This window comes from Cercospora kikuchii (assembly GCF_019650295.1).
Source record: "Cercospora kikuchii DNA, contig_00002, whole genome shotgun sequence".
Lineage (NCBI taxonomy): Eukaryota > Fungi > Ascomycota > Dothideomycetes > Mycosphaerellales > Mycosphaerellaceae > Cercospora > Cercospora kikuchii.
In genome coordinates this window covers 1,033,506-1,055,109 of record NW_025408583.1, presented here as the reverse complement: position 1 = coordinate 1,055,109, position 21,604 = coordinate 1,033,506, and the positions used below count along the sequence as shown (strand labels likewise).

At 54.5% G+C, this 21,604-nt stretch overlaps 9 protein-coding genes across 9 annotated transcripts; 5 read left to right on the top strand and 4 right to left on the bottom strand.

Moving 5' to 3' along the window:
• Positions 1–46: 46 nt before the first annotated feature.
• Positions 47–2,596, bottom strand: CKM354_000263300 (uncharacterized protein; the record flags this gene model as incomplete). The annotated part of the gene is made up of 1 exon (XM_044797794.1): positions 47–2,596. One exon carries the CDS (start codon positions 2,594–2,596, stop codon positions 47–49), a length of 2,550 nt encoding a protein of 849 aa, XP_044653729.1.
• Positions 2,597–2,815: 219 nt separating this feature from the next.
• CKM354_000263200 (uncharacterized protein) lies at positions 2,816–4,207 on the top strand (the record flags this gene model as incomplete). Its single annotated transcript, XM_044797793.1, has 7 exons — positions 2,816–3,151; positions 3,204–3,517; positions 3,582–3,595; positions 3,657–3,772; positions 3,830–3,909; positions 3,961–4,011; positions 4,111–4,207. 7 exons carry the CDS (start codon positions 2,816–2,818, stop codon positions 4,205–4,207), a joined length of 1,008 nt encoding a protein of 335 aa, XP_044653728.1.
• Positions 4,208–5,828: 1,621 nt separating this feature from the next.
• Positions 5,829–6,767, top strand: CKM354_000263100 (transcription activator HAP2; the record flags this gene model as incomplete). The annotated part of the gene is made up of 1 exon (XM_044797792.1): positions 5,829–6,767. One exon carries the CDS (start codon positions 5,829–5,831, stop codon positions 6,765–6,767), a length of 939 nt encoding a protein of 312 aa, XP_044653727.1.
• Positions 6,768–7,257: 490 nt separating this feature from the next.
• CKM354_000263000 (mitochondrial 54S ribosomal protein YmL37) lies at positions 7,258–8,011 on the top strand (the record flags this gene model as incomplete). The annotated part of the gene is made up of 2 exons (XM_044797791.1): positions 7,258–7,696; positions 7,770–8,011. 2 exons carry the CDS (start codon positions 7,258–7,260, stop codon positions 8,009–8,011), a joined length of 681 nt encoding a protein of 226 aa, XP_044653726.1.
• An 816-nt stretch (positions 8,012–8,827) lies between these two features.
• Positions 8,828–10,086, bottom strand: CKM354_000262900 (uncharacterized protein; the record flags this gene model as incomplete). Its single annotated transcript, XM_044797790.1, has 2 exons — positions 8,828–9,688; positions 9,739–10,086. The coding sequence occupies 2 exons, from the start codon at positions 10,084–10,086 to the stop codon at positions 8,828–8,830; spliced, it is 1,209 nt and encodes a 402-aa protein (XP_044653725.1).
• Positions 10,087–11,515: 1,429 nt separating this feature from the next.
• CKM354_000262800 (uncharacterized protein) lies at positions 11,516–12,592 on the top strand (the record flags this gene model as incomplete). The annotated part of the gene is made up of 3 exons (XM_044797789.1): positions 11,516–12,181; positions 12,256–12,318; positions 12,371–12,592. The coding sequence occupies 3 exons, from the start codon at positions 11,516–11,518 to the stop codon at positions 12,590–12,592; spliced, it is 951 nt and encodes a 316-aa protein (XP_044653724.1).
• Positions 12,593–12,735: 143 nt separating this feature from the next.
• On the bottom strand, positions 12,736–15,435 carry CKM354_000262700 (uncharacterized protein; the record flags this gene model as incomplete). The annotated part of the gene is made up of 1 exon (XM_044797788.1): positions 12,736–15,435. One exon carries the CDS (start codon positions 15,433–15,435, stop codon positions 12,736–12,738), a length of 2,700 nt encoding a protein of 899 aa, XP_044653723.1.
• Positions 15,436–15,619: 184 nt separating this feature from the next.
• On the top strand, positions 15,620–16,904 carry CKM354_000262600 (palmitoyltransferase SWF1; the record flags this gene model as incomplete). The annotated part of the gene is made up of 2 exons (XM_044797787.1): positions 15,620–15,862; positions 15,936–16,904. 2 exons carry the CDS (start codon positions 15,620–15,622, stop codon positions 16,902–16,904), a joined length of 1,212 nt encoding a protein of 403 aa, XP_044653722.1.
• A 73-nt stretch (positions 16,905–16,977) lies between these two features.
• CKM354_000262500 (uncharacterized protein) lies at positions 16,978–21,324 on the bottom strand (the record flags this gene model as incomplete). Its single annotated transcript, XM_044797786.1, has 1 exon — positions 16,978–21,324. The coding sequence occupies one exon, from the start codon at positions 21,322–21,324 to the stop codon at positions 16,978–16,980; it is 4,347 nt and encodes a 1,448-aa protein (XP_044653721.1).
• Between the last annotated feature and the right edge of the window lie 280 nt (positions 21,325–21,604).

Sequence of the window (21,604 nt, the reverse complement as noted above, 5' to 3'; positions counted from 1 at the left end):
CCGCGAGTTGTACAAACCACAGCATGTTGTCGACAAGAGACCCTCCTCAGTCTTCAATATCATCCTCCTCCAGTATCAAGCTCTGTACGCGCTTCTCCACTGGCGAGTTCATTCCTTGAAACATCATTGATGGCTTTCGTGCGGTACGAGCTTTTCTTGGTGTGGAGGTGGTAGATGCTTTGACTTCGGTATCTGGTCGGTCTGTCGACCATTGTTCAGCACCTACGTCTGCCTCGCCAGTCTCCGGAAGATCTGTATCTTCCTCATCGTCAGGAAGATGAACACCATCCATTCTGGTAATGGTCCCGATCTGATTTTGAAGTTCACGCTGGCGACTAGAGCTCTTTGCAGAATCCAGAATGTGTGTCATATAGGGAAGACGTTCCAGTAGCACTTCGACCTTTGCTTGAGCACTCAGTTTGGGAGCTTCTTCGTGAGCATCCAACGTGTCGCCTTGTTTCGACGATTGCTCAAGACCGTTACCCCGTTTCCATTTCTCCACGCCAGTGCCAGACTCTGCGTTCACGCCCGAAATGGCTGTTCCTTGAATGACCTTGTCGATTACCGCATCGAGCGCTGTCTCAATTTCTTCTCTTTTTCTCCACAGTCTCAAAGACGCAGGATAGAACATTCGATGCGCTTCGCCACGTTTCCCGGCTCCAGCCTCACTGCGATGTACCGGGTATGGGAGACTAAACAGTAAGCCTCGTACAGCAACTTGGAAGCACATCTCATCCTGTCGCAACGTGTCTATCGATGAGCCAGAAAAGGCTCGCGTCCCCATTGAAAATCGATCCAGTGAAAGCAAATCAGATTCCGATAGACTTTCCATGCAACCAAGCAAGCTATCCAATCTCTGCTCCGCCGTAGGTGCGGCGCACGACAAGGCATAGTTCTCATGCAGTGCGGCAAGAAAAGTGGACGTGTCTGTGCCAAGCTCGTCAATGAGAGTATTCGGGTCGGTCTCGGTGACCTTTGGTCGATTGAATTGGGAGAGCCAGGGCGGAGGCTGAGGGACAGGTGATGGTTGCAAGGAATCGATGCGCTTGTTGTAAACGACCTTGCCTACTGAGTGGAACAAGCCCAGACTACTCTCTCTGTTGCTGATGAGCTTCAACGCTTCTTGCTCGGCTGCGGTGGCAGGCAGCACCGCTTTGGACTTCTTGGGTTTCGTGAAAGCCACCTTCGCCGACCAATCTCCTTCATCGCCGCGAACGCAGAGGAACTCCAGAGACGTCACTGCACTGCGGATGTCACCAGATTCGGCTAGGCTTTTGAGTATCTCAACACCAGGCGTTTTTCTTCTTCCAGACTTGCGAGCCTCTTTGACGACCATGAGCTCTAGCGCCTTCGTCATGAAGGTAGGCGCGATGGCATTGAACTCAATCGTGTTGATGTGCGGATTTGTGACAAGCTCTGGTCCGAGCAATCTATGCGCTGTAAAGCTGTCTGCGCTCGCCGTCGTTGTTGACAAAAGAGTCTCAGATATGACCATGATGATCGGAATTGGGAGAGTATCTGTTGGTACTGTCGACATTACATATTGAGCGAGTGCCGTTCGAAAAGATTGCAGTGTGCTGGATGTCTTTGAGAACGTGTTTGGGAATTCTTCAACGAGAAGAGCCTGCCGATGTGTGGTCAAAGTGCTGTCTTGCGGTTGTAGTGGTTCCACGCCTGCTTCTGTGTTTGTGGAAGTGCCATTGCTCAATGCGAGTCCTCGCACCTTGCCTGCTCGAGCTACGAACTCCGCGAACTCTGTCGCAGAGCTGGCAAAGCTGTCAACTCCAGTCTCGAATGCCGCGCGTGGTTTCCATTCGATGAGTTCTATGCCAATGTCTTTGCACAATAAGCGTAGAGTTGTGGTCTTTCCAGTACCAGCAGCACCTTTCAACACAAGAACGCTCTGGCGCCTTCCTTGGTAGAACGAGTCTAGCCATGCTCGCACATCAGCTACCTTGCGCTTGTGCACGGCCAGCTCTGATAGATCGCTGGGTGCGAAGCGTTCGGTCCATGGAAGCTGGCCACTTGGAGTCTTGACAAAGGAAGGAGCTCTGTCTCCATTCAAGGCCTTTCGGAATTTCTGAGAAGCGTGTTGAGAGAGCGGTGGCGGTTTCTCAAGGGTAGCGACTCCCCCAAATTTGCGCTTCCGCGCAGCAAGCGCAGTACTCGACCCTCGAGAAAGAGTAGTTTGAGATGACTCTCCATTGACCTCGTCTTCATCGATATCATCTTCGATTACTTCAATCTCATCATGGAACGCCGCAAGTTTGTCTGGGCTCGCTAGGTATTGCGATCCTTGCTGCTTCTGAGTAGCAGCGTTGAAGAAAGAAGTAATGGGTCTACCGCCGGATTTCGGTTTATCTTTGTCATTTGGCTTGCTAGGTTGACGTCGTGTTTTTCGAGGCGAGGGTGATTCTGTTCCCTTCTGCGAAGCCGGTGATGCAGGTGATTCGTCCTGGGCCGTTCCTCGTCTCGGCTTGCTCAGTGCTGTGCTCAAAGGTCTAACGCGCCTCTCGCCTCCTTCATCCGAGATTCTCTTGATGGAACGATCCGGCTCAGTCCATGAGCTGGTCTTTTGGCCGCCACGAGGCGCCATCACACAGCAGCTTTCCAACAAGAAAGCTGCTTGCTGACATGTCAGTATTTTGCGATGAGGATCGTGAAGTCGAGATGCCGGAAGCGATGTCAGGTGAAGTCGCGTTGACGACCCTGATGAGTCAGCGGCTTGTTCGTTTGTACTGCGTCATAGCAAGAGCAACGGGAACCACCACATTATCGATTAGCGAGCGACGACAATAGAGTAGATTAAACAGAAATGTCGAAAAGAATTCGCACGCTGGACAGCTTTTTCAGTCCACCTCCGACGAAGCGAACGAAAGCACAGCAGACAATCGAAGACGACTCACAGAAGGAGAGCGACGCCACGAACAACGCGTCTGATGTCGAAGCCCGCTCGGAACACGCGACCTACCCATTCTCGCTGCCTTTGCTGCCACAGCCACTACAAGAGCTACTGAATTTCATACCCGCGTCCGAGGGCAAATTGATTCAGGACCAACCGGACTTGGACTTGGTCTATTACACTCCATTCATACCAAAGGAAGCTCAAAAGGACCTTTTCGAGTTCCTCCGACAGGAATTGTTCTTTTACGTATGTTGGACCTTACCTTGGAAGGCTTCGCATAGTCATAACTTCTCAATAGCGAGTGAAATACAATATCAAGCGCGGACCAGTGGAGACTGCGATCAATACTCCAAGATTTACCACTGTTTTTGGAGTCGATCAAACTGCTCGCTTCAAAGGCGACGAAGTCTGCCACACGGTCTCAGGCGCGCCGGTGCCAAAGGAGACATACAAGTGCAGGCCTCGGCCAATGCCGCAATGTCTTGATATTCTGCGAGAATTGACGGAGAATGCCACTGGATGCAGATTCAACTTTGCCTTGGTCAATTATTATGCCGACGGGAATGACAGTATAAGCTATCATAGTGACGATGAGAGATTTCTGGGAAATGAGTGAGTGCTTGAGAAAGAATCGTTCTGGCGTTGATAGGCACTAATCTCCGTGTGACGCCTGCAGGCCGTCGATAGCATGTAAGTACATTCACGACCTTTCGAGACTGCATGTCGATGCTGAAATCTAGATCTGCGTCAGCGTTCACACTTGGAGGCACGCGGGACTTCTTGCTCAAGCATAAGCCAACGCCGCAGAACCACATATCTGAGACCAAACCCACAAAACTGCCATTGACCAGCGGTGACATGGTGCTTGTGCGTGCAGTGCCGAGGCCGTTTTTAGAATTTAGCTGACCTCAAGTGTGCCTCTAGATGCGCGGAAAGACGCAGAGCTGTTGGCTGCATAGCATACCGAAGCGAAAGGGCCCACAAGGGCAAATAGGAAGGATCAAGTCAGTACATGGTATCTGAACGGAGAATCTGGTTTCCTGACTTCACTCCAGTATTACCTTTCGCAGAGCAATGGTGCGAGGAGGGACCGAGAATTATTACAGGTGAGTCAAAATATCGGCCAGAGGATACGTCGTGCCGTTGCGTCGATCGCCTTGCGTGTAGAGCAGCGGCACTTGGGTTCTTGTTGACGTCGACCCCAGATACAATGTTGGGGAGGGAGTCCCTTATAAATGGTCTGCTTCTCGGAGAGAGATGGTCCCGTGGACGAGTCCATTGGCGTCGAGTGTGCCGTCATGAGAATGGGCAGGTGGTAGCATCGTCAAGTCTGGACAACCGCGCCGGTGCTTTTCAGGGACGCTTCAGAGCAAGTACGATGTGCGCTTTGGCAGGCTTGCGTCGCCGGGATTGGTGTGATCCATCCTTCGGAGGGACCATGTCTGCTTGTTCCGAGTACGAGCAATTGCTCACAACTCCGTACATCCGACTTGGTGTTCATTGACCGTCCTCTGGTGATGATAGGGAAAGAAGTGTCAGACGAGTCGTGTGCCGGAGATGGGCGGATGCCAAGCGGCCATCAGCGAATGAAACGGACCATGCGCGGGACGAGATGCCTGTCCAACCATGTGGCGTGCCAAAGTTCTGCGATTCTGGAGACGGCACGGGCAGCAAGACAATACCTCATATAGACGGACATACAGCACAATCGAGTGAGGATTCCTCACAGCAGGCAGAGCGTCCATAGTCCGGCAACGAGCTGAGGTGCTGGCAGCCGTAGATGGAGCCGCCGCGGCTAAGCGTGAGAGTCTTGGCAGCCCGAACAGCGGCCGTGGCCACCCTTCCTTTCTTCACTCTCATCCTTTGACCAATAAAACCATCCACCACCCCCAAACCCGAGTCGATTGGCCTGCCCTACGGCGGGGCCTACAGAGACCGTGAGCCATTCACAGAAGGTATGCGCACTATAACCTCCATGTGCTCTCGTGCCAGCACGGCGGCCGACACCACGCGACGCCGCCGTAGCGCGCCCGACGTGCCATTTGCGCTCGCTCGCTGTTGTTGCTGCTGCCAGCTTCTGACGTGGCGGCGCAAGCAAGCCAGCACGCATGGCCATCGAGTCGCCATCCACGCCCGACGTGCTGACACCACGCAGACACGCCATCACGAGCGCTCGCAGGCTTTCGAGACCACATCCAGGTGAGTGCATCTACGCGCTGCCGCACACGCGCTCGCCTGCGCTGTTGCGACAGTGACCGCGGCCGAGCTTGGGAGCGAGCAGCCTCGCACACGCATGCGCAGCGCATCGCTCTGCCCATCTCCGCCCGCCCTCGACGCATCCGCCCTCGCCGGCGGGTGTCGCGTTCACCGCTCCATCACTCGCTCATGCGCGCCCTTGCCTTGCGAGGTTCTGCTGCGCGCATGTGGCGGTGCGGTCGCGTCGTGAAGCGCTTCGGTCGTAGCGCGGTGTGATGCGCTGGCGAGCTGCCAGCATCGCGCGGCACATCCGCAGCGCAGTATTCAGCTCCTTCCCGCCCGCGCGCTCCAGCGCATCACACCCCAGCTCAAGAGTAGTCGTCGCTGATGTTTGGCCGACAGTTTAGACTCCGCCTTCGCCCTTCCTGTTCCCGCACTGCAGCCACTGAGAGCCATTCGCTGCGCCCTCAGTTGATTTAGCTGCGCCGCCTGGCCGCAGACTACACGACCAGCAGGAACCACCCCGGCGCGAACCACTACTATCGACCTGTCCGGCGCTGCGCATTGGCTGCAACATCGTCGCGTCGTGTCACTCCCATCGTACCTGCGCGCAACGATTACGCTGTCCGTTGCGCCTTCACCTCGAGCTCCAGTCGCGCCCAGGGACCTCAATACGCGACCTATCTGAAGCTCTGACCTTGGCTGCGCTGCAGTCGCCGCCTTCATCATGGATTCCTATCCTCAATACCACCATCCGAACAACCAGAACCAACAGCAGCCGAACTACGCGCAACAAATGATGCCGCAGATTGGGTACAACGGCTATGGAGTGCAACCACAGTACGGCGTGTCGCCCTCACAAGCGGCCGCCATGGCCACGGCCGCTGCTTCAGGCTACGCGCCTTCCTACTCGATTCAAGATTCGTCGCTGCCAGGCCAACTGCCACAAACCTCGCCTCGCCTAAATCAGGTCAAGACCGATGGACGGCCGAATCCACAGTCGCCGCAACAGAACGCGATGAACGTACCGAGCAGCATGGCACATCAGCTGAACATGTCCTCCTCCGCACAGCCAATGCCCAATAACATGGCACAGATGCAGCCGGGGCAAATGTCACAGCCACGCCGCATGTCGCATTCCGTCAACGCTCCAGCGGTGCAGAACCCGCAGGGAGCACCACCTCTGGGCGCACCTCGACCACCAACGCAACCACAACAGACGCAAGCTCCGCCGCCTCCGCAACAACAATCGCCTGAAGTCCCAGTAGCTGGCGCGAACGAAGAGTCACCCCTCTATGTCAATGCGAAACAATTCCATCGAATCCTCAAGAGGCGAATGGCACGGCAGAAGCTGGAGGAGGCACTGCGACTCACATCGAAGGGCAGGAAGCCGTACCTACACGAGTCGCGACACAATCATGCTATGCGTAGACCCAGAGGACCGGGCGGCCGTTTCCTGACCGCAGACGAGGTGGCACAGATGGAAGCTAACGGCACCCTCCCTACGGACAGTAAAGACCCAAAAGGTGAAGATGATTCTGTTCATAGCACGGACAGTGCTAAGCGGAAAGCAGGTGAGATGAACGGCGACGCGAAAAGTGACACGCCAACAAAGAAGGCGAAGAGTGATGACGAAGATGGCGATGGTCAAGAGGATGGCCAATAGACTGGCGCAACAGCTCGGCTTCAATTTGATACCTTGTGCACGACATTTGTGCATGCTCCCGTGAAGCACATGGTGTGAGAGGGAGCACGGAACTTGGCGCACGGAGTTTTCGGTCTTGAGATACCATCATTCTTACTGGATGGCCACGATTAACGCAGCGTGAGAAGATGTTCTTTCGAGCAGTACAGAATTGGGGAACGGCGTCTTGAGGACATGATGAATTGCGCATACGAAAACCCTTATACCCACGCGCAACGCGCTCAGGAATAGATGGCACCTGTATGGATGTATTGCGAAGACATAGCACAGAATGAAAGACTATTCATATTGTAGCTTGCAGATGTTTCAATCAGTTCTCTTAATCGCATGAACTTCACGCGGAAAGCTCTCTTTTCTTGGCATTTGTCGCGTGAAGCTGCGAACTCCGCAGCACCTCCGTGTCACGCATCCACGCATCCACGCAACCAGCACATTCAACACACCCACCACAATGATTTGTCGCCAATGCATGCGCCGGCTCGCCGGCCGAGGCTCGCAGTCTGTGAGCAGGCGGAACTTTTCCAATAATGCAGTCATGAGCGCGCAGGCTGTCTCAGCGCAGGAGACGACCGCATCTGATGGCCGACCGAACGATAAACCGGCAGCGACATCGACATCGGCTGCACAGCCCTTCAGCACACCTCTAACCCCATCTCCGAACAGCGGGAAAGTGGATCTTCCCATTGAGACCAAGCAGAGCAAGCAAGCCGCCAAAATTGTCTCGAGCGTCCCAGCGGGAACAGTACTCAAAGGCCTCAATTTCATGAAAAACAAGCAAGATCCAGTAGCATTGGAAGACCACGAATACCCATCGTGGTTGTGGACCGCATTACACGATAAAGGAGATACACCAGGCGGACAACCGAAAGATGCAGAGGGGGATTTATTCTGTATGTCTAACCACCACAAACCTTTCACACACTGCTTCGTATATTGCAATACTAACGAATTGTTTCCTTTTAGCAAAATCCAAAAAGCAACGACGAATAGCCGCAAAGGCGTTGAGGAAACAGCAATTACTTGATCCGGAAGCTTTGGCGCCTAAAGTACCTTTGTACGAGCAGAGTATTGATCTTCCGGGGGCTGATGGGACGTTGGAGGGCAATAAGGAGGCTTATAGGGCGCAGGAGGAGTTGACGAAGGCTATGAGGGAGAAGAGGAGGAGTAAGATTAAGGAGGATAACTTTTTGCGGGAGATGTCGTGATCGTGACGGGGTCTATGTTTGCGCTGGTGTCGAAGACGGCATTATACATGCGATACTCTGGCTTAGCTCTCTGTTGTGGGACAATTTGTCAGCCGGACAATCGCTGTTTGTACAGTATGGAAAAAGTCTGGGAGAGCGTATGCCGCATAACATTGCTCGCTACACGAATGGCTTTCAATCTATGCTTGTATTGCTGCAGTACCCTCTTCGATCGCATTGAGCTTGCTTGAGGGCCGCATCTCGAAATCTTTGAACCGCCGTCACCAGCGTCATTTCAGATGCGACTTCGCAGCGCGGTTTCAACGACAAAACTCGTGCTATCGAAGTGCTACAGGAAAGTGTCTAGTTCCATCAATGTAACTTGTAGGCCATGGTTCTCTGTGTCAACTTAGTGCCAGGTGTACGTGACCATCCATGGTGTTAATGATCATCACAGATGCTCCATGTACACATTGCATGGCCCTTGCGAGTTCATCGGAAATCCTTCATAGGACCCGAGTGTATCGCCATCTATGGCTCCGCGTTTTCATACAAGACTTTGCATGAGCCTATGTGATGATGAGATTTGCAGCTCCATAAAGTACAGGAAGTGTCACGCAGGCGCATGAGTGCAATCAGTCTCGCGACCGTATTCAATTATCCCACATCTGTCTCTATGGAAGTAGTCTGGAGCTACTCTTCATCACGCTTTTTATTATTGTAGGTCCTTATCCCCAACCGCAATAATCCCCTATCGTGACATTTCCAATGCAAAGTTCCTTCATCCAATCGTACATCGTGGCTTCGTGTGACCCAAGTTCTATCGTGTAAGAGGATTTAAACAAGCAGAGTCGCAAAGATCAGGCCGAGCAGAGAGATGCCAGCCGAGATAGTGTTGACGGATGCAGCGCCTGTAGACTGCTCAGTATCTGCACTTGTTGATGCCGAAGCCCGGGTGGTGGTCGCGCTACCAGTCTGCTGGCTGGATGGTGCTGTGGAAGTGGCGGCGGTCGGAATTCCAGAGTTGAGGACGGAAAGACTGGCGGTGTTAACGCTGTAGCTCGATCCCGTAACGGTGGTGCGGAGGGTCGGAATGGTGTTTTCGATTGGTGCCACGCTTTGGCTGACAGTAGGCGCAGAAGTCACTGTCGTTTGAGCAGTGGCAGTCGCAGTGCCAACTGCAGATTGAGTAGCAGGGGCAGATGAAGCAGCGCCCTCGGCATTGCACGAGTCGCCACTCTTGACGACATCGATGCTCTGCCAGGAGCCTGTGTTGTCCGAGTACGTGTACTGGCAAGCCGGATTGTAGTTCATCACGTTGACAGACTTGACCAGCATCGTGAATGGTCCCTGAGCAAAATCTGTCTTGCCTCCAGCCCATTCCACAGTACCCTCGTCTTGGCTTGCACCACCCGCCCAGCTACCCAACTTCAACTGCATCGGGGTCTGCGGATAGTTCTGACCATTGACGGTCTGGGCGCTAGAGTATGGTACGGTGCGAATGACGGTGCCGTCAATGGAGAACTCGATGCGCTCACTCGTCCAATCGATGCCGTACGTGTGCCATATGTTCTGGGCATCGGCAACAGGATGGTAGACGGCCCTGTCGTACGTCGTAGTGTTGCCCTTGCCATAGAAATTGGACTGGACTTCACCACTCTGGCCGCCTACAAACTCCCAGTCGATTTCGTCGAGGTCCTAAAAGGAAGTCAGTTAACAGTCAGACAAGATGCTGAAGGTGCACTTACGGCCGATTCCATCACGATACTCGACACGATACCCGTTCCGGAAGCCGCTTTCATGGTGACCTCGAAGCGGCCGAAGAAGATGTTGAAGTCAGATGCAATCGTGGGGGCCTGACCTTCCCCAGCAATCGTGAACACAGCACCATCAGCGCCATATTGGAGATTGGTACCAGTCGCAGCGGTCCACGAAGAAGCAGCTCCTTCGCCTTGTGTGAAGTCGGCCGAGTAAGAGGCGGATGGCAAGCCTGGCTCGCTGGGGCAAGTCTTCTCGAGTGGATTGCAGTCAGTGAAAGTCTGCGCTGTTGCGATGGCCGCCAAAGTGGCGGCGGCAGAAAGAGAGGTGAAGCGCATTGTGGCGACTTCTAATCACTTTTGGATTCCTCGGCGCAATGAACTGATCCTTGTGGGTAGAGAGTGTTTTGATGTTGCTTAGGATGGCTCAAAACGAAGGTCGATATGAGCGAGAGGAGGTGATTGTTCGGCGAGCAAACATCGGACAAGGGACAAGAGGCTTTGTATGTTTGAGGCGCACATGCAATCGCATTCCACGTCACATTCAAATCGAAGCGCGCGTAGTCACTGTTGGCCACGCAAGCCACGCATTGGCCCGTTTTGGCCTCGTGTCGATCGCATGAGCGCTTTCACTTGCACGTTCCCTCGTGACCGGATGCGGCCAAACAGCACGGATGGCGGCACAGTGATGGCCGCATCGGTCTACGGCTCGTTTGTGCGTTGCTATTCGCGACTTGACCATCGTTCTGCTACACGCATCGCGCGAGATCAGGAACCGGGGTCGCATTCGAAACTTGAGCCTAGCGGGTCATACGCGTCCGTCCGGTGGGCCGATGGTCGGTCGGTCAGCTGCTTCTCAGCCTCCTCCTCACCTACAGCACACGGCTGCCCAATACAGCAGTCGGTCTGAGGAGCAAGAGCCCAGACAGGACGACAAGAACGCCACGAGAAGGCTGCGCTGCAGATCACGGCGCGGCAGGCAGAGTGACAGCTGCATGGCGAAGCAGGTGGAAAGTGAAAATGCCGGTGGCCCCACCGCTACGATTGTACGATGTTGCAGACCGACTTGAGTGGCAGGTGGCGTCGGTGGGATGGTCGTTGATCCCGTAGACCGTGAAATCCGAAGCAACACGGAGGTTACGTCGACGAGCTCGTGTGTGAAGAGCGACGTGTGGTCTAGCGGGCGCCGAGCTATAAAAAGCCACAGGGAAGGAGCGACGCATGTCTTTTGGGGCTCTGCGTGATGCCAAGACACTGCCAAAGTCTCGGTCAGTCTTCACTTACTCGCCGCGCCGCCTTCCCCCTGGCCCACCAGCCTTGCCGTCCAGCACTGCCTCATCAGGTCAATGCACGTCTGTATGCAGTAAGCGCAAGTGCCATAATCATTGACGACTGGAGACGGACGCTACATGTACTTGCAGATAGCAAACAGCGGGCCAAAACTTCGGAAACATCCGATTCCTCGTTGTTGACTTCCTTCCACGCCTGCATCATTTCTGGAGACAGAGTGCCTCAGATGTGCTACGCAAGGTAGAGATATGAGGACCGAAGGAATATCCACATCTTCTAGGCAAAGTATGCATCGTTGTTCCTAGTGTCTGTTCTGCTTTGACGATACTGCAGAAGATGACCAGATGTCGCAAGGTGGGGTCCTCCATGAGCTCATCGCAGCTGCAGCATATGGTTGGTAAGCAGGGCAAGAGTCGAGGGGCAATGGAACCTCAATGCCGCACGAATAGATTCCCCATTTTGTCCATCATCAACAATCATGTCTGGACTCAAGATCGTCTTTGGCGGCGCTGGCCTCAACAACGGCAGACCATTAGCAGAAACCGCCACACTCAAGCGTGCCTATGAAGTCCTCCTCGCAGCAGGCGTCAAGACCATCGACACAGCCAACCTCTACGGCGACAGTGAAACCATCCTGAGCGAAACAGGCGCCCCAAGCCGCTTCACTCTCGACACCAAAACCCGCGGCGGCTTCAACAAGGAGAACGGAGCCTCACGAGAGAACATCCTCAAAGAAGCCCAAAACAGCAAAGACAAACTCGGCCAAGTCGATATCTTCTACATTCACGCCCCAGACCCCAGCACACCCATTGAAGAAACCCTCTCAGCCATCAATGAAGTCCACAAAACCGGTTTCTTCAAACGTTTCGGACTGTCGAATTACAAAGCCGAGGATGTCGAGAAGGTTTATAATCACTGCAAGGAAAAGGGATATCCATTGCCGCAAGTTTACCAAGGCAATTATAGTGCCGTAGCGAGGAAGCAAGAAGAGCTTTTGTTCCCGACGCTTCGCAAGTTGGGGATTTCTTTCTATGCCTATAGTCCTCTGGCGGGAGGATTCTTGTCGAAGTCCAAGGAGGATATTGAGAAGGGGTCGGGCAGGTTCAACAACACTGAGAGTGGTGCGAGCATGTACAAGAAACTGGTCAGTCACTGACTGCTTCATGCTGTCCTTTCCAGCATGGTCGAAGAACAAGTGGAGCTAACGACAATCTGCAGTACGGAAAGCCTGCATTACTTAATGCACTGGAGCAATGGGCGAGCATTGCGAAAGACGAAGGAGTAAGTTGCCTCGATTCTCAAGATACGCTCCTTACTGACACTCATCGCACAGATCACGAGAGCCGATCTGGCTTACCGATGGGTTGCTTACAACTCTCCACTGAACAATGAGAACGGCGACGCTCTTATTATCGGCGCCAGCAGTGTAGAACAGCTGCAAGAGACATTGGACTCGATCGGAGGTGGGCCGCTCAGCGACAAAGCCGTGAAGAGGATCGATGCCATCTGGGATGAAATCAAACACGAAGCACCGCTCGACAACTACCACTCTTGAGTCGTCGATACGCTCACGCACACGAAGTGACGAACGGGAATAGGAAGGAACGATTGACGAGAGCGGACACGAACTGCACACGCATAAAGGGGGTATCTCATAAGCAAAAATATAGACGCTGCCACCCAGTTCCAAACCATTCATCATTCAGTGTCGCGGTACTGTTCGAGATAATTTAATCTCGCCCGACACGCGTCCCAGCCGTGCTTCTTCTCTAGCAACCGGATCGCCCTGGCATTGCCTCCTTCCAGCTGCTCATCTTCGTCCTCGGACCACACGCCTGGAACATCAGTGGGGATTCCTTTGCCAGCCCTCACGTGCATCAACACAAATTCCGCGAGGTCCAGTTGCAACGAAGTACACTTGACAGCTTCGATGATTGCGCTCTCATGGTGGCCTCGGACTTTCATGGTTGCCATCCAGCTTTCCAGTCGTTCTGATTCGTCCTCTGACCCAAGATCTGCTAATGGCGACTCTGCGCGCATTGCTTGACTGCTAGCGTGCTGCTCGATCGTCTCGGTCAAGTCATGAGCCATTTGATCATCTCCCTCGTTCTCATCGCCGTCCTCGTCATCAGTGTCAAAAGGTAGGGGCATAGTCAGATCTGCTTGCTGTGTCTCTGCATTATAGAAGTCTTGCGTCTCCAGTGGCCTGACTCCCTGCCGATCACGTGGTCCACCTTGAGAGCCTGGAGAGTCTGGCAGAGGTGAACTAGGAATAGAAGTTGATGAGATCTCAATAACCTGTGACGCTTTCCGAGGGGTGTCGTATGTATAGGGATCCGGGTCGTCGACTTCGTCATAATAGTCTCCTACATCCAGGATCTCTTCTTCTGCCAAGGCCGGTGTGCTGTCACGATCAGAGCTGGGATCAAAGCCGCCTCCAACTTCCGGAAACGCAACAGAGAGGTCGACCTCTTGATCCAAGTCGTCGCTGGGCTCCATGTTCGTTGCTTCAAGTCCGCCAGAACGGGCAGCGACATCAAGTATGGCGGTACTAGATGCTGCAGGAGGGCTGCCAGCTGCGAGCCCATTCTCCTTTGCGGAAGGACGATTTTGTATGTCTTCTGCCTGCGTGTTCGAGGGCATTGTGGTGACTCGCGGCCGTTGAGGCGACGACGGCCATTCTAGGTTAGATAGTATCACCTCATCAACATCATTCTCGGACTCGTTCTCTATTGATCGCGCCTTCCCAGCAACCCGGTGGTTCTCTGACTCTTCCCGTTCCTGTGAAACTTCGGGCTGATTGTGGCTCGGCATCAGACTTTGCTGCAAATACTTGACAAAATCGGACTGGTCATTGTTCGCATCGTCCTCGGGCAGGTCTGCGCCTCTTAGTAGGGGTGCTTTGTGTCGAGCTTCCTGCGCAGCGAGATTAGCTTCGGTGAGGGCAGTACCTCTAGATAGCTGTGACTCGAAATCAGACGCAAGATCGTCCTCCGACAATGTCGCTCCAATATCATCTTCTGTGGGACGCTGCTGTACCTCTAGGCTCTGCAGGTGTTCGATCTCGGGCCCATCACTTATGTAAGGTCTGTGTTCTAGTTGATCGTTCTCGTGTGTAAGAAGTTCGATGAGGTCCTCGCCCTCGCTGCTGGGTTCCACCAAGCCTGCACGACTCGCACTCTCATCGAAAGCGACCAGCGATTCGTTTGTGATTTGCTGGGCAGCCGCACGATTCTCATCGGATGTCAAGAGTTCGGTGAAGGGACCTAGGCTTTCTGAAGCCGTGGCAGTGGCAGCTTTAGTGGTATGATCAATGCGGCCCACGTCGGACGAGCGAGATGGCGAGTGATTCTGAGATCGCGGCTGAGGTGACCCAGGCTCCAAATGGCTCTCGCCATTAGTCGGCACAACATCGAAGTGTCTTTTGCGTTTTCTCTGATTTTCTCCAGCGTCCGAAGGTCTCACGCTAGGGCTTTCCGTATTGGCCTTGTCTCGAAGTTGTGCTTGATATATAGGACGAACATCTTCCTGCCAAAACTTGGCCCACTCTTGAGCCGAACGATGCGGATATGCCTCAGCCCAAAGCTCCCACGCGGGTAGCCACTGGTCTTCCAAAACATTGTCAATATCTGCAGCGTGGGGCATGAGCAGGTCTACGTCAGTCTCTTCCTTCTCGTGGTCGCCAGCATGCACTTCATCTTCTGCTCGATTCCCAGAATGCTCAGGCCTTTGATCCGTCTCATCCACGATCTCAACTCTGCGACGCTTCGCCGGAGGCGTGGACGCTTGCTCTTCCTCGATCTCCCCATCTAGCGCAGTTGGAGGACTTGGAGGAGCATTTGCGGGCACAGTGGGCTGTATCCCAGCGGGTGGGTTATCCATGAGCTTTTTTAGGTAGCGATCGCGCCATGACTGAAAGGTGTGACGAGGATTGATCTGTTCTAGGCGCTTGTAGATATCGTTGCCTTTGACCTGACCCCCACGAGCCTTTTCCTGCTCCACCCACTGCCACAGCTGCTTGTCTTCCTCATGATTGAAGGGTGTACGTGTGGCTTTGCCTGGAGCAGCAGAGCCTACATCTCGAACGGTGCCTGGCCTCGGACCAGCGTAATGCTCGGCGGGGTCTGGTAGCGCTCCGTTGGCAATGGCGGTGGTGATGAGCGTCCAGGAATAGCTGCCGGCAGGCACGTCTTTCCGCACGTGGTCTGCAATGACATAGTCGGCCAATTTCTCGTTCTTCACCACGCGACCGCCATTGGCTTCGATGTCGCGGATAAGCTGGGAGCGTGTAGGCAACTTCTGGAGGCAGAAGAAGCTGAGATCGGCGAAGAGAGTCGCTGCGCCAGTGCGACGGTGTTCTGCCGATGCATCGCTCACGACAATGGACGCGCCGGCCATGGGGTTGTATCCATCGAAGGTCGATGGTATGTGAAGTACGTGCAGTCGTAGTGGGGCCAGAACGCGCTTGCTTGACGCGTCCAACTCCCGGTCCGAAATTCGTCGTCACTCGCACTGCAGCGCTTCCGCCTGATTCACCGCCGCCGTTGCTATCGAGCCAGGAAGGTTAGCCAGGGCTAACGGCATGGCTCTGCTCCGGAAACTGCTCATCGGTATCCTGCTCGTCTCCTTCTTGACCTTCGTCGCGCTCTTCGGGCAACTGCCGTCGCTACGCAGGACGCCGATCGGCTGGCTTCAACGCGTCCTCTGCATCCACACGCCCAGTGCGCTCCGACGACTCGACCGGGCAGCGACAGGCGGAAAAGTGACGCGCAAGAGCAAGAAACTGGGCACTTACCTGTTCTACGAGCAGAATCCCGTCGTCCTGGTATGCACCGTACCCTAGGCTGCAGCCGCCTTTGCCAAGAAATTCCGTCCATAGTCGCTAAAGGTGAGGCTAGATTATTTTCCTGTTTATACTGACGGGCGCCATCTTCCTCTTTCTGTGGAACACTGTCCACCGACTTCCGACGAAGCAACTGCTCCCTGTGCCGTTGCTGGTCGTTCTTCCTTACCTCTTCACTCATCTCACCGTAAAATGCACCAGCCACTACATTACGCTGGAGAACCATGCAAGACGCATGACCGATTACTCCTACGATCACATTCTGTTCCAGCCCGGCGTGACTTGCAAGACATGCAACCTCATCAAGCCTGCGCGATCGAAGCACTGCAGTTTTTGCGGACACTGCGTAGCGAAGTGCGATCACCATTGCCCCTGGGTCAATAACTGTCTAGGACGGGGCAACTATCACTACTTTCTTGCCCTGCTTCTTTCAATCGGCCTCGTCCAAATCTATGGCAGCTATCTCAGCTGGTACCTGCTACGACCGTATCTGACGATCGACTCAACCACGCCATTGTTCAGCTGGGCTCGACTAGAGAGCATCGGAAATGCAATCGTAGCCGCTCTCAATCGTGGCGGCATATCGATCGCTGGCGTCGGCTTACTGGCTGTTTCAACAGCCTGCTTGCCTCTTGGTCTTCTGGCTTACCACTTGTATCTGATCTGGGCCGGTATGACGACCAACGAGTCACAGAAGTGGTCAGATCTCAAAGAAGACATGGCAGATGGCTATGTGTTCAGGGCTCGGAGGCAGGACCTAAGAGCTCACAACCGTGCAAGAGCACAGGAATGCCCTGACCTCGACGATTCTCAGAACCCTGCCTTGAACGCTTACAACGATGAGGTGGATGATGTGGAACCGCACGTGGCAAAGGCTGACGATGTTATCGTCAGAACGAATAACGGCAGGCCTCCGCAGGGTCAAGAGAGGTTGTGGGCTCGCGTTTGGAGTCTGAATGACATCGAAAACATCTACGATCTCGGTGGGACGCGAAACTTCGCAGAGGTTCTTTGTGGACGATGACCGCTGACGCGGCTCCACATTGTTTGAGCATATCGCTATATATTTGCTCAGTGCGCGCAAACGAGCAGTTTCGTCACTCAATTCCTTCTGGGTCTGCCAACAGGCCGTCTAAACCTGCTGCTCCCATGACAGCTGTCGCGACATGTAATGGTGCGAAGGCGCCAACACTACATTCCAGGCCTCTCGCCTTTGTTAATAAGGACAGTCCGCGGAACATTCGCAACACCTCTCGCAAGGTCAATTCAGCCTGCTTGATGCTTCCTTCGTCGACAGTTCCTTGCGGTTTGACCTGTATTGTCCAGTGTATGTTCACACCAAGCGAAGGCAATTTGTCGATCATCTCGATCTGATCAGTATCGTGTAAGGCCACTTGACCGCGCTGCAATAAGACTCCATGCGCCATGCTGCTATTCTGTGTAGTGCCGCTCAGCTTCGAGGTCAAAAGCACGCCCCATGTCTCGTCAGTCATATCAGTCAGTTGCGCATCGGCATCAGCTGCACTGTCCGCTGGGAGCGATGTAGCTGTGTCGCTGGGCGCGGGAGTCAAAGGTGCGTTGCCTCCATGTCCCGCAACATCGGGCGAGGACGTAAATGTGGCTCCTTGAGGGGTGGACGCTGGTGTAAGGACACCGTTCTCTGCGCTCCCAATTGCAGCGTGCTCGAGCCCCGCATATGGTGGCAACAACTGCAACAGTGGCTCGCTCTGGATAGACAGCATCGTCACGCAGACAGGCTGAGGGCGAGGCTTGGCTGCGAGCATTCGCCAGCAGTGCATAATAGAGGCCTCGATCGCGCTGTCTTGCGTGACAACAAATATTCGCCATGAAACTTGGCGTGCTGCCATGATGGTCTTGGTGTGTTCCCATACGTCTTCCGCAGTTTCCGCAAATGTTCTGCCAACCATGCAGAATGAAGAACTGGACTGGTACTTTCCTGTGCTGTCTATCCAGGATGCCGTCAGCCACTTACCATCTGAGCTGCAAGCGTATGCTAGATGAAGGATGGACCCTTCGTATAGGAGATCCGCAGCAGCTTCGGGTATTAGTTGAAAGCCGAGCCGCTTAGGCGCCATACTGGCCAATTCCACGGTCGGAGCAGCAAGGTTTGGCAGTGGGGCGGCTATGTCAGACAATTGCAGAGCAGAGGTGGGCGGACACCGGTCATAGATCTCACGAGCTAGAATCGACATCCGCCTGGCGTCCGGTGGCACAAAAGCATCGCAGGCGGCTACCAGTGAGATTGGCAGAAGCTGTAAGAAGATGTCGCTTCCTCCTCGTTCGCCGGATGCTCTGGGCATGTTGTCTCGGTAAGTCTGAAAAAGCGTCCAGAAACAAGCACAAAGATGTTGGCGTGCCTCCTCTCCGCTGAAAGGATTGAGGATGTACACGACGATGGCACGATCCTCAGACTCCTGGTGAGCAATAGTCGACAAAGCTTTGCCTAAGTCTGAACAGGTGGTAGCATACGATTTGAGAGCAGCCTCCAGCGACGCTTCTTCTCCTAGATCAACAGGGGCCATGCCGTCCTCGAAAGTATCGTGCACGTCCACTTCGCTGGCGTTGCGCAAGTGAACGTGGGTGCCCAATTTGCAATTCTCGTAGGCGGTGCCCAGGTCACTCAGAAAGTGATCGGCCAGGCGCTGGAGATCCTCGTTGAATGGAAAGACGCAGAACGCACGGAGATGCTTGGGACCAGCTGCTGGGCTGAGCCCTAGCGTCTCCCAAAATGGTATGCAGGCGGGCAGCATTTCCCAAGCATCACGGCCACGGCGCAACCTCAAGAATGGCGACGGCAGTGTAAAACAATCGGGGCCGATGTGCGCACTGTCGAGCCGCTGCGGTGGCCGAGGCTGGCCTTGTGACGTCTTCCCAGCATTGGTCGTCTGGCGCAAGACTGCCTCCTTCGATAGTGCAAGCTCTGAAAGATCACACTCCACCGCTTCTGGTACTGCTATGCGAACAGCTCGTTTGAGTTGGTCTCGCAAATACTTTGTCACGACAGGTGCACCCAGTTCTGAATCACCGGAAAGATCGTGTACACCTATCGAAGAGCGTCCGTTCGCAGTGATGGCCTGATCGGCTACGAGTTGCGCGACACAAATGAGGTCTGACTTGGTCAGAGTATATGCACTCTCAAGCGACGGTAGGGGACCTGCCACTGTCTCCATTGATTCTGGCTGTAAAGCGTGATGTAGTGCAGGCGGGTTCTGGGTGGGCTTGGATGGGCGTAGACTTGACACGAAGTCGGCAAGCAAGTTACTCGAAGAATACTGCTGCAACACCGCTACCATGGTGTCCCTAGCAGCAGCATCGGACACGTTGCCGACCTCATCTTCTTCCGCATAAGAACTCATATGGTCATTCAAAAAATAGGTAGCAACGTCGTCATCAAGCTGTCGCTTTCGTTTCCTGGTCTCCCAGGGCAACCTGGGCGGCAAGTCCGAATCGTCGAACTCACTCGAAGACGAATCACAGGACTCTTCTTCGCTATCGCTGCTGTCGTCATCGTACCCGTCGGTGTCGTGGACCGCCTGTTTCACGCCAGGTCCGGTGCGAGCAGGCGGAAGCGTGATACATACAGAGTCAGAAGGCGGCTTCGTGCGTGCTGCATCTTTGGCCACCAGGGCGGGTTCATACATTGATGCCATGCGAATGGAATTGCGGAAATTGATCGAGGCAAAGCTGCTGTCCCTGCGGCCCGTGTGGCGAGACTGCGTATCCGCATGTAGTTGTGAGTGGCTCGCTGGAACGGGAGGTGGTAGAAGTTGTTCGCGAATGCCGAAAGGGCTCAAGGGCCGCTTTGGCTTAATAGAAGATTCACTCAAAGCCCTGGCTCCAATGGAGCTCTCCTCAATGTCGACTTTCTCTGCAATGTTTGCATTTGTGGTATCAGCAAGTTCGTATTGTAGCAAATCGTCGTCATTTGAGGCGTCCGGCAGCACTGAAGCATCACCTTCGAGTGCCAATTCCGTAGGCTGCGGTGCACTTATCGTTTCTGCATCAGCATTGGACTCGTTGAGCACATCACGAGTCTCCATCGGTGGCTGCTCCGTGAACTCATCGTCAGGCTCGTCGAAGAAATTGAAATCCGCATCCTCTATTTCAGCGTCGCCAAATCCCATTTCACCGACATCACCGAATAAATCGTCTTGCGCCGCATTCAGCTCGCTTGGATCATGCAGTGGAGGAATATGCTGTGCTGAAGGCTTTGGTTGCATGGATTCATTCGGTGATGTGCCTAGCACGGAACTGCTCGGGTCTGGCTGTGTCACTGAAGGGGTCGCAGCACTCAGCAGGCCCGGCTGCGCCGGGGCGAAGCCATCAGGGGGTGTTGGATAGATGCCCACCATGGCCGACAGATGTTCAGCTCCTCGCTGCGTGAATGATGGCGACACAGCCGTATCTGCCTCAAGTGGCGTCACTTCAGTAGTCATCGTAGGCGGAGCCTGTCCAGTCGTGGGAGCTTCTGTTGGCACAACAACGTCTGCAGCAGCCCTGGCGCGTTCTCTTTCTGCGAAGCCTTTGTACCAGTCCTCTGTGACGGCTAGAGGATTTCGGAAGATGGCGCCTTCCTCCGTGCTAATGAACCATCGTCGCCAGTCCCGGCCTTCTGCAAAGGTAGCATCGACTTGATTGCTGGGCGCTGAAGTGATGAAGCATAGATGGGCAGGCCATGCCCAAGCATTGTCAGTGCCATCTAGAAGCTCAACCGAAATCCAGTGGGTATCGCGTGGCAATTCAAGACCTTGTGTTGGCAGCATTTCTGCCACGATCGTCCTCCAGTTCTCACCGTCGAGGAGGTTCTTACCGGAGTCGAGAACAAGGGGTCGCGCAGACTGGCCAAACGGAGCTAGGACTAGTGGCTCATCGGTACTGCACCATGCAGAACCTACTGCTTGAAGCGTAGCAGGAAGGACATCCGAGACAAGGTAGAGGCCATCTGTCGAGGTCGTCCTGGCGCGAAGCTTGATCATCATGCTGTCACCTTCATCGACCTCTTCTCCGCGACGGTTGCCATACAGCCAAGTCCAGGGCGCGACATGCGTGATTGCAGGGTCTTTGGACAGGCTGTGCGCGACTGACAGCTCCACGGCAGCCAACAAGGCGTCTCGAGGGCTACTGGTTGCGGGTTCTGCTGCGCGCTCGGCGACTGTGCCTTTCGCGATGACTTCAAAATCCGCCTCCAGCTCTTGGTGCGCAGCGTTCCCATCCCCCACCGAGTCCCCGAAAACATAAAGTTGTGAGCCCACGGCAGCGCATAGCACATTGTCGGCACGTAGTCGTGCGATTGCCCGCTGCAGTTTCGACCATTGCGAGTGGGAAGGCGCGGTGTGGTGGCGAAACTGGAAGAGCGCGAAGCGTACTTGGCTTACGCTCTCGATGGCATGTATGTTGGTTGTGCACGCTTTCAAGAAGTCCATGCTCGTTGTGTCCGTCCGCGGCGCGATCTAGACGGAGGAAACATGGAGACCGGCGGTGAGGCGGAATTGGTGGTGCGCCGCGGCTTCATAAGCTCTTCTCCAGATCATACAGAGTGCCAGGCCAGCAAGTAGTCGGGGATCGGGGTGGTGAGTGCAGGGACAGAGCACGTTTCGGCCGGCGTACACAAGGGCGATACCATGTATGTAGAACAGACTATCCGCGCCGGAAGTCCCCACAGCCACGCTTTGCGGCACGAGCCGTTGATGATCTGCCTCGCAG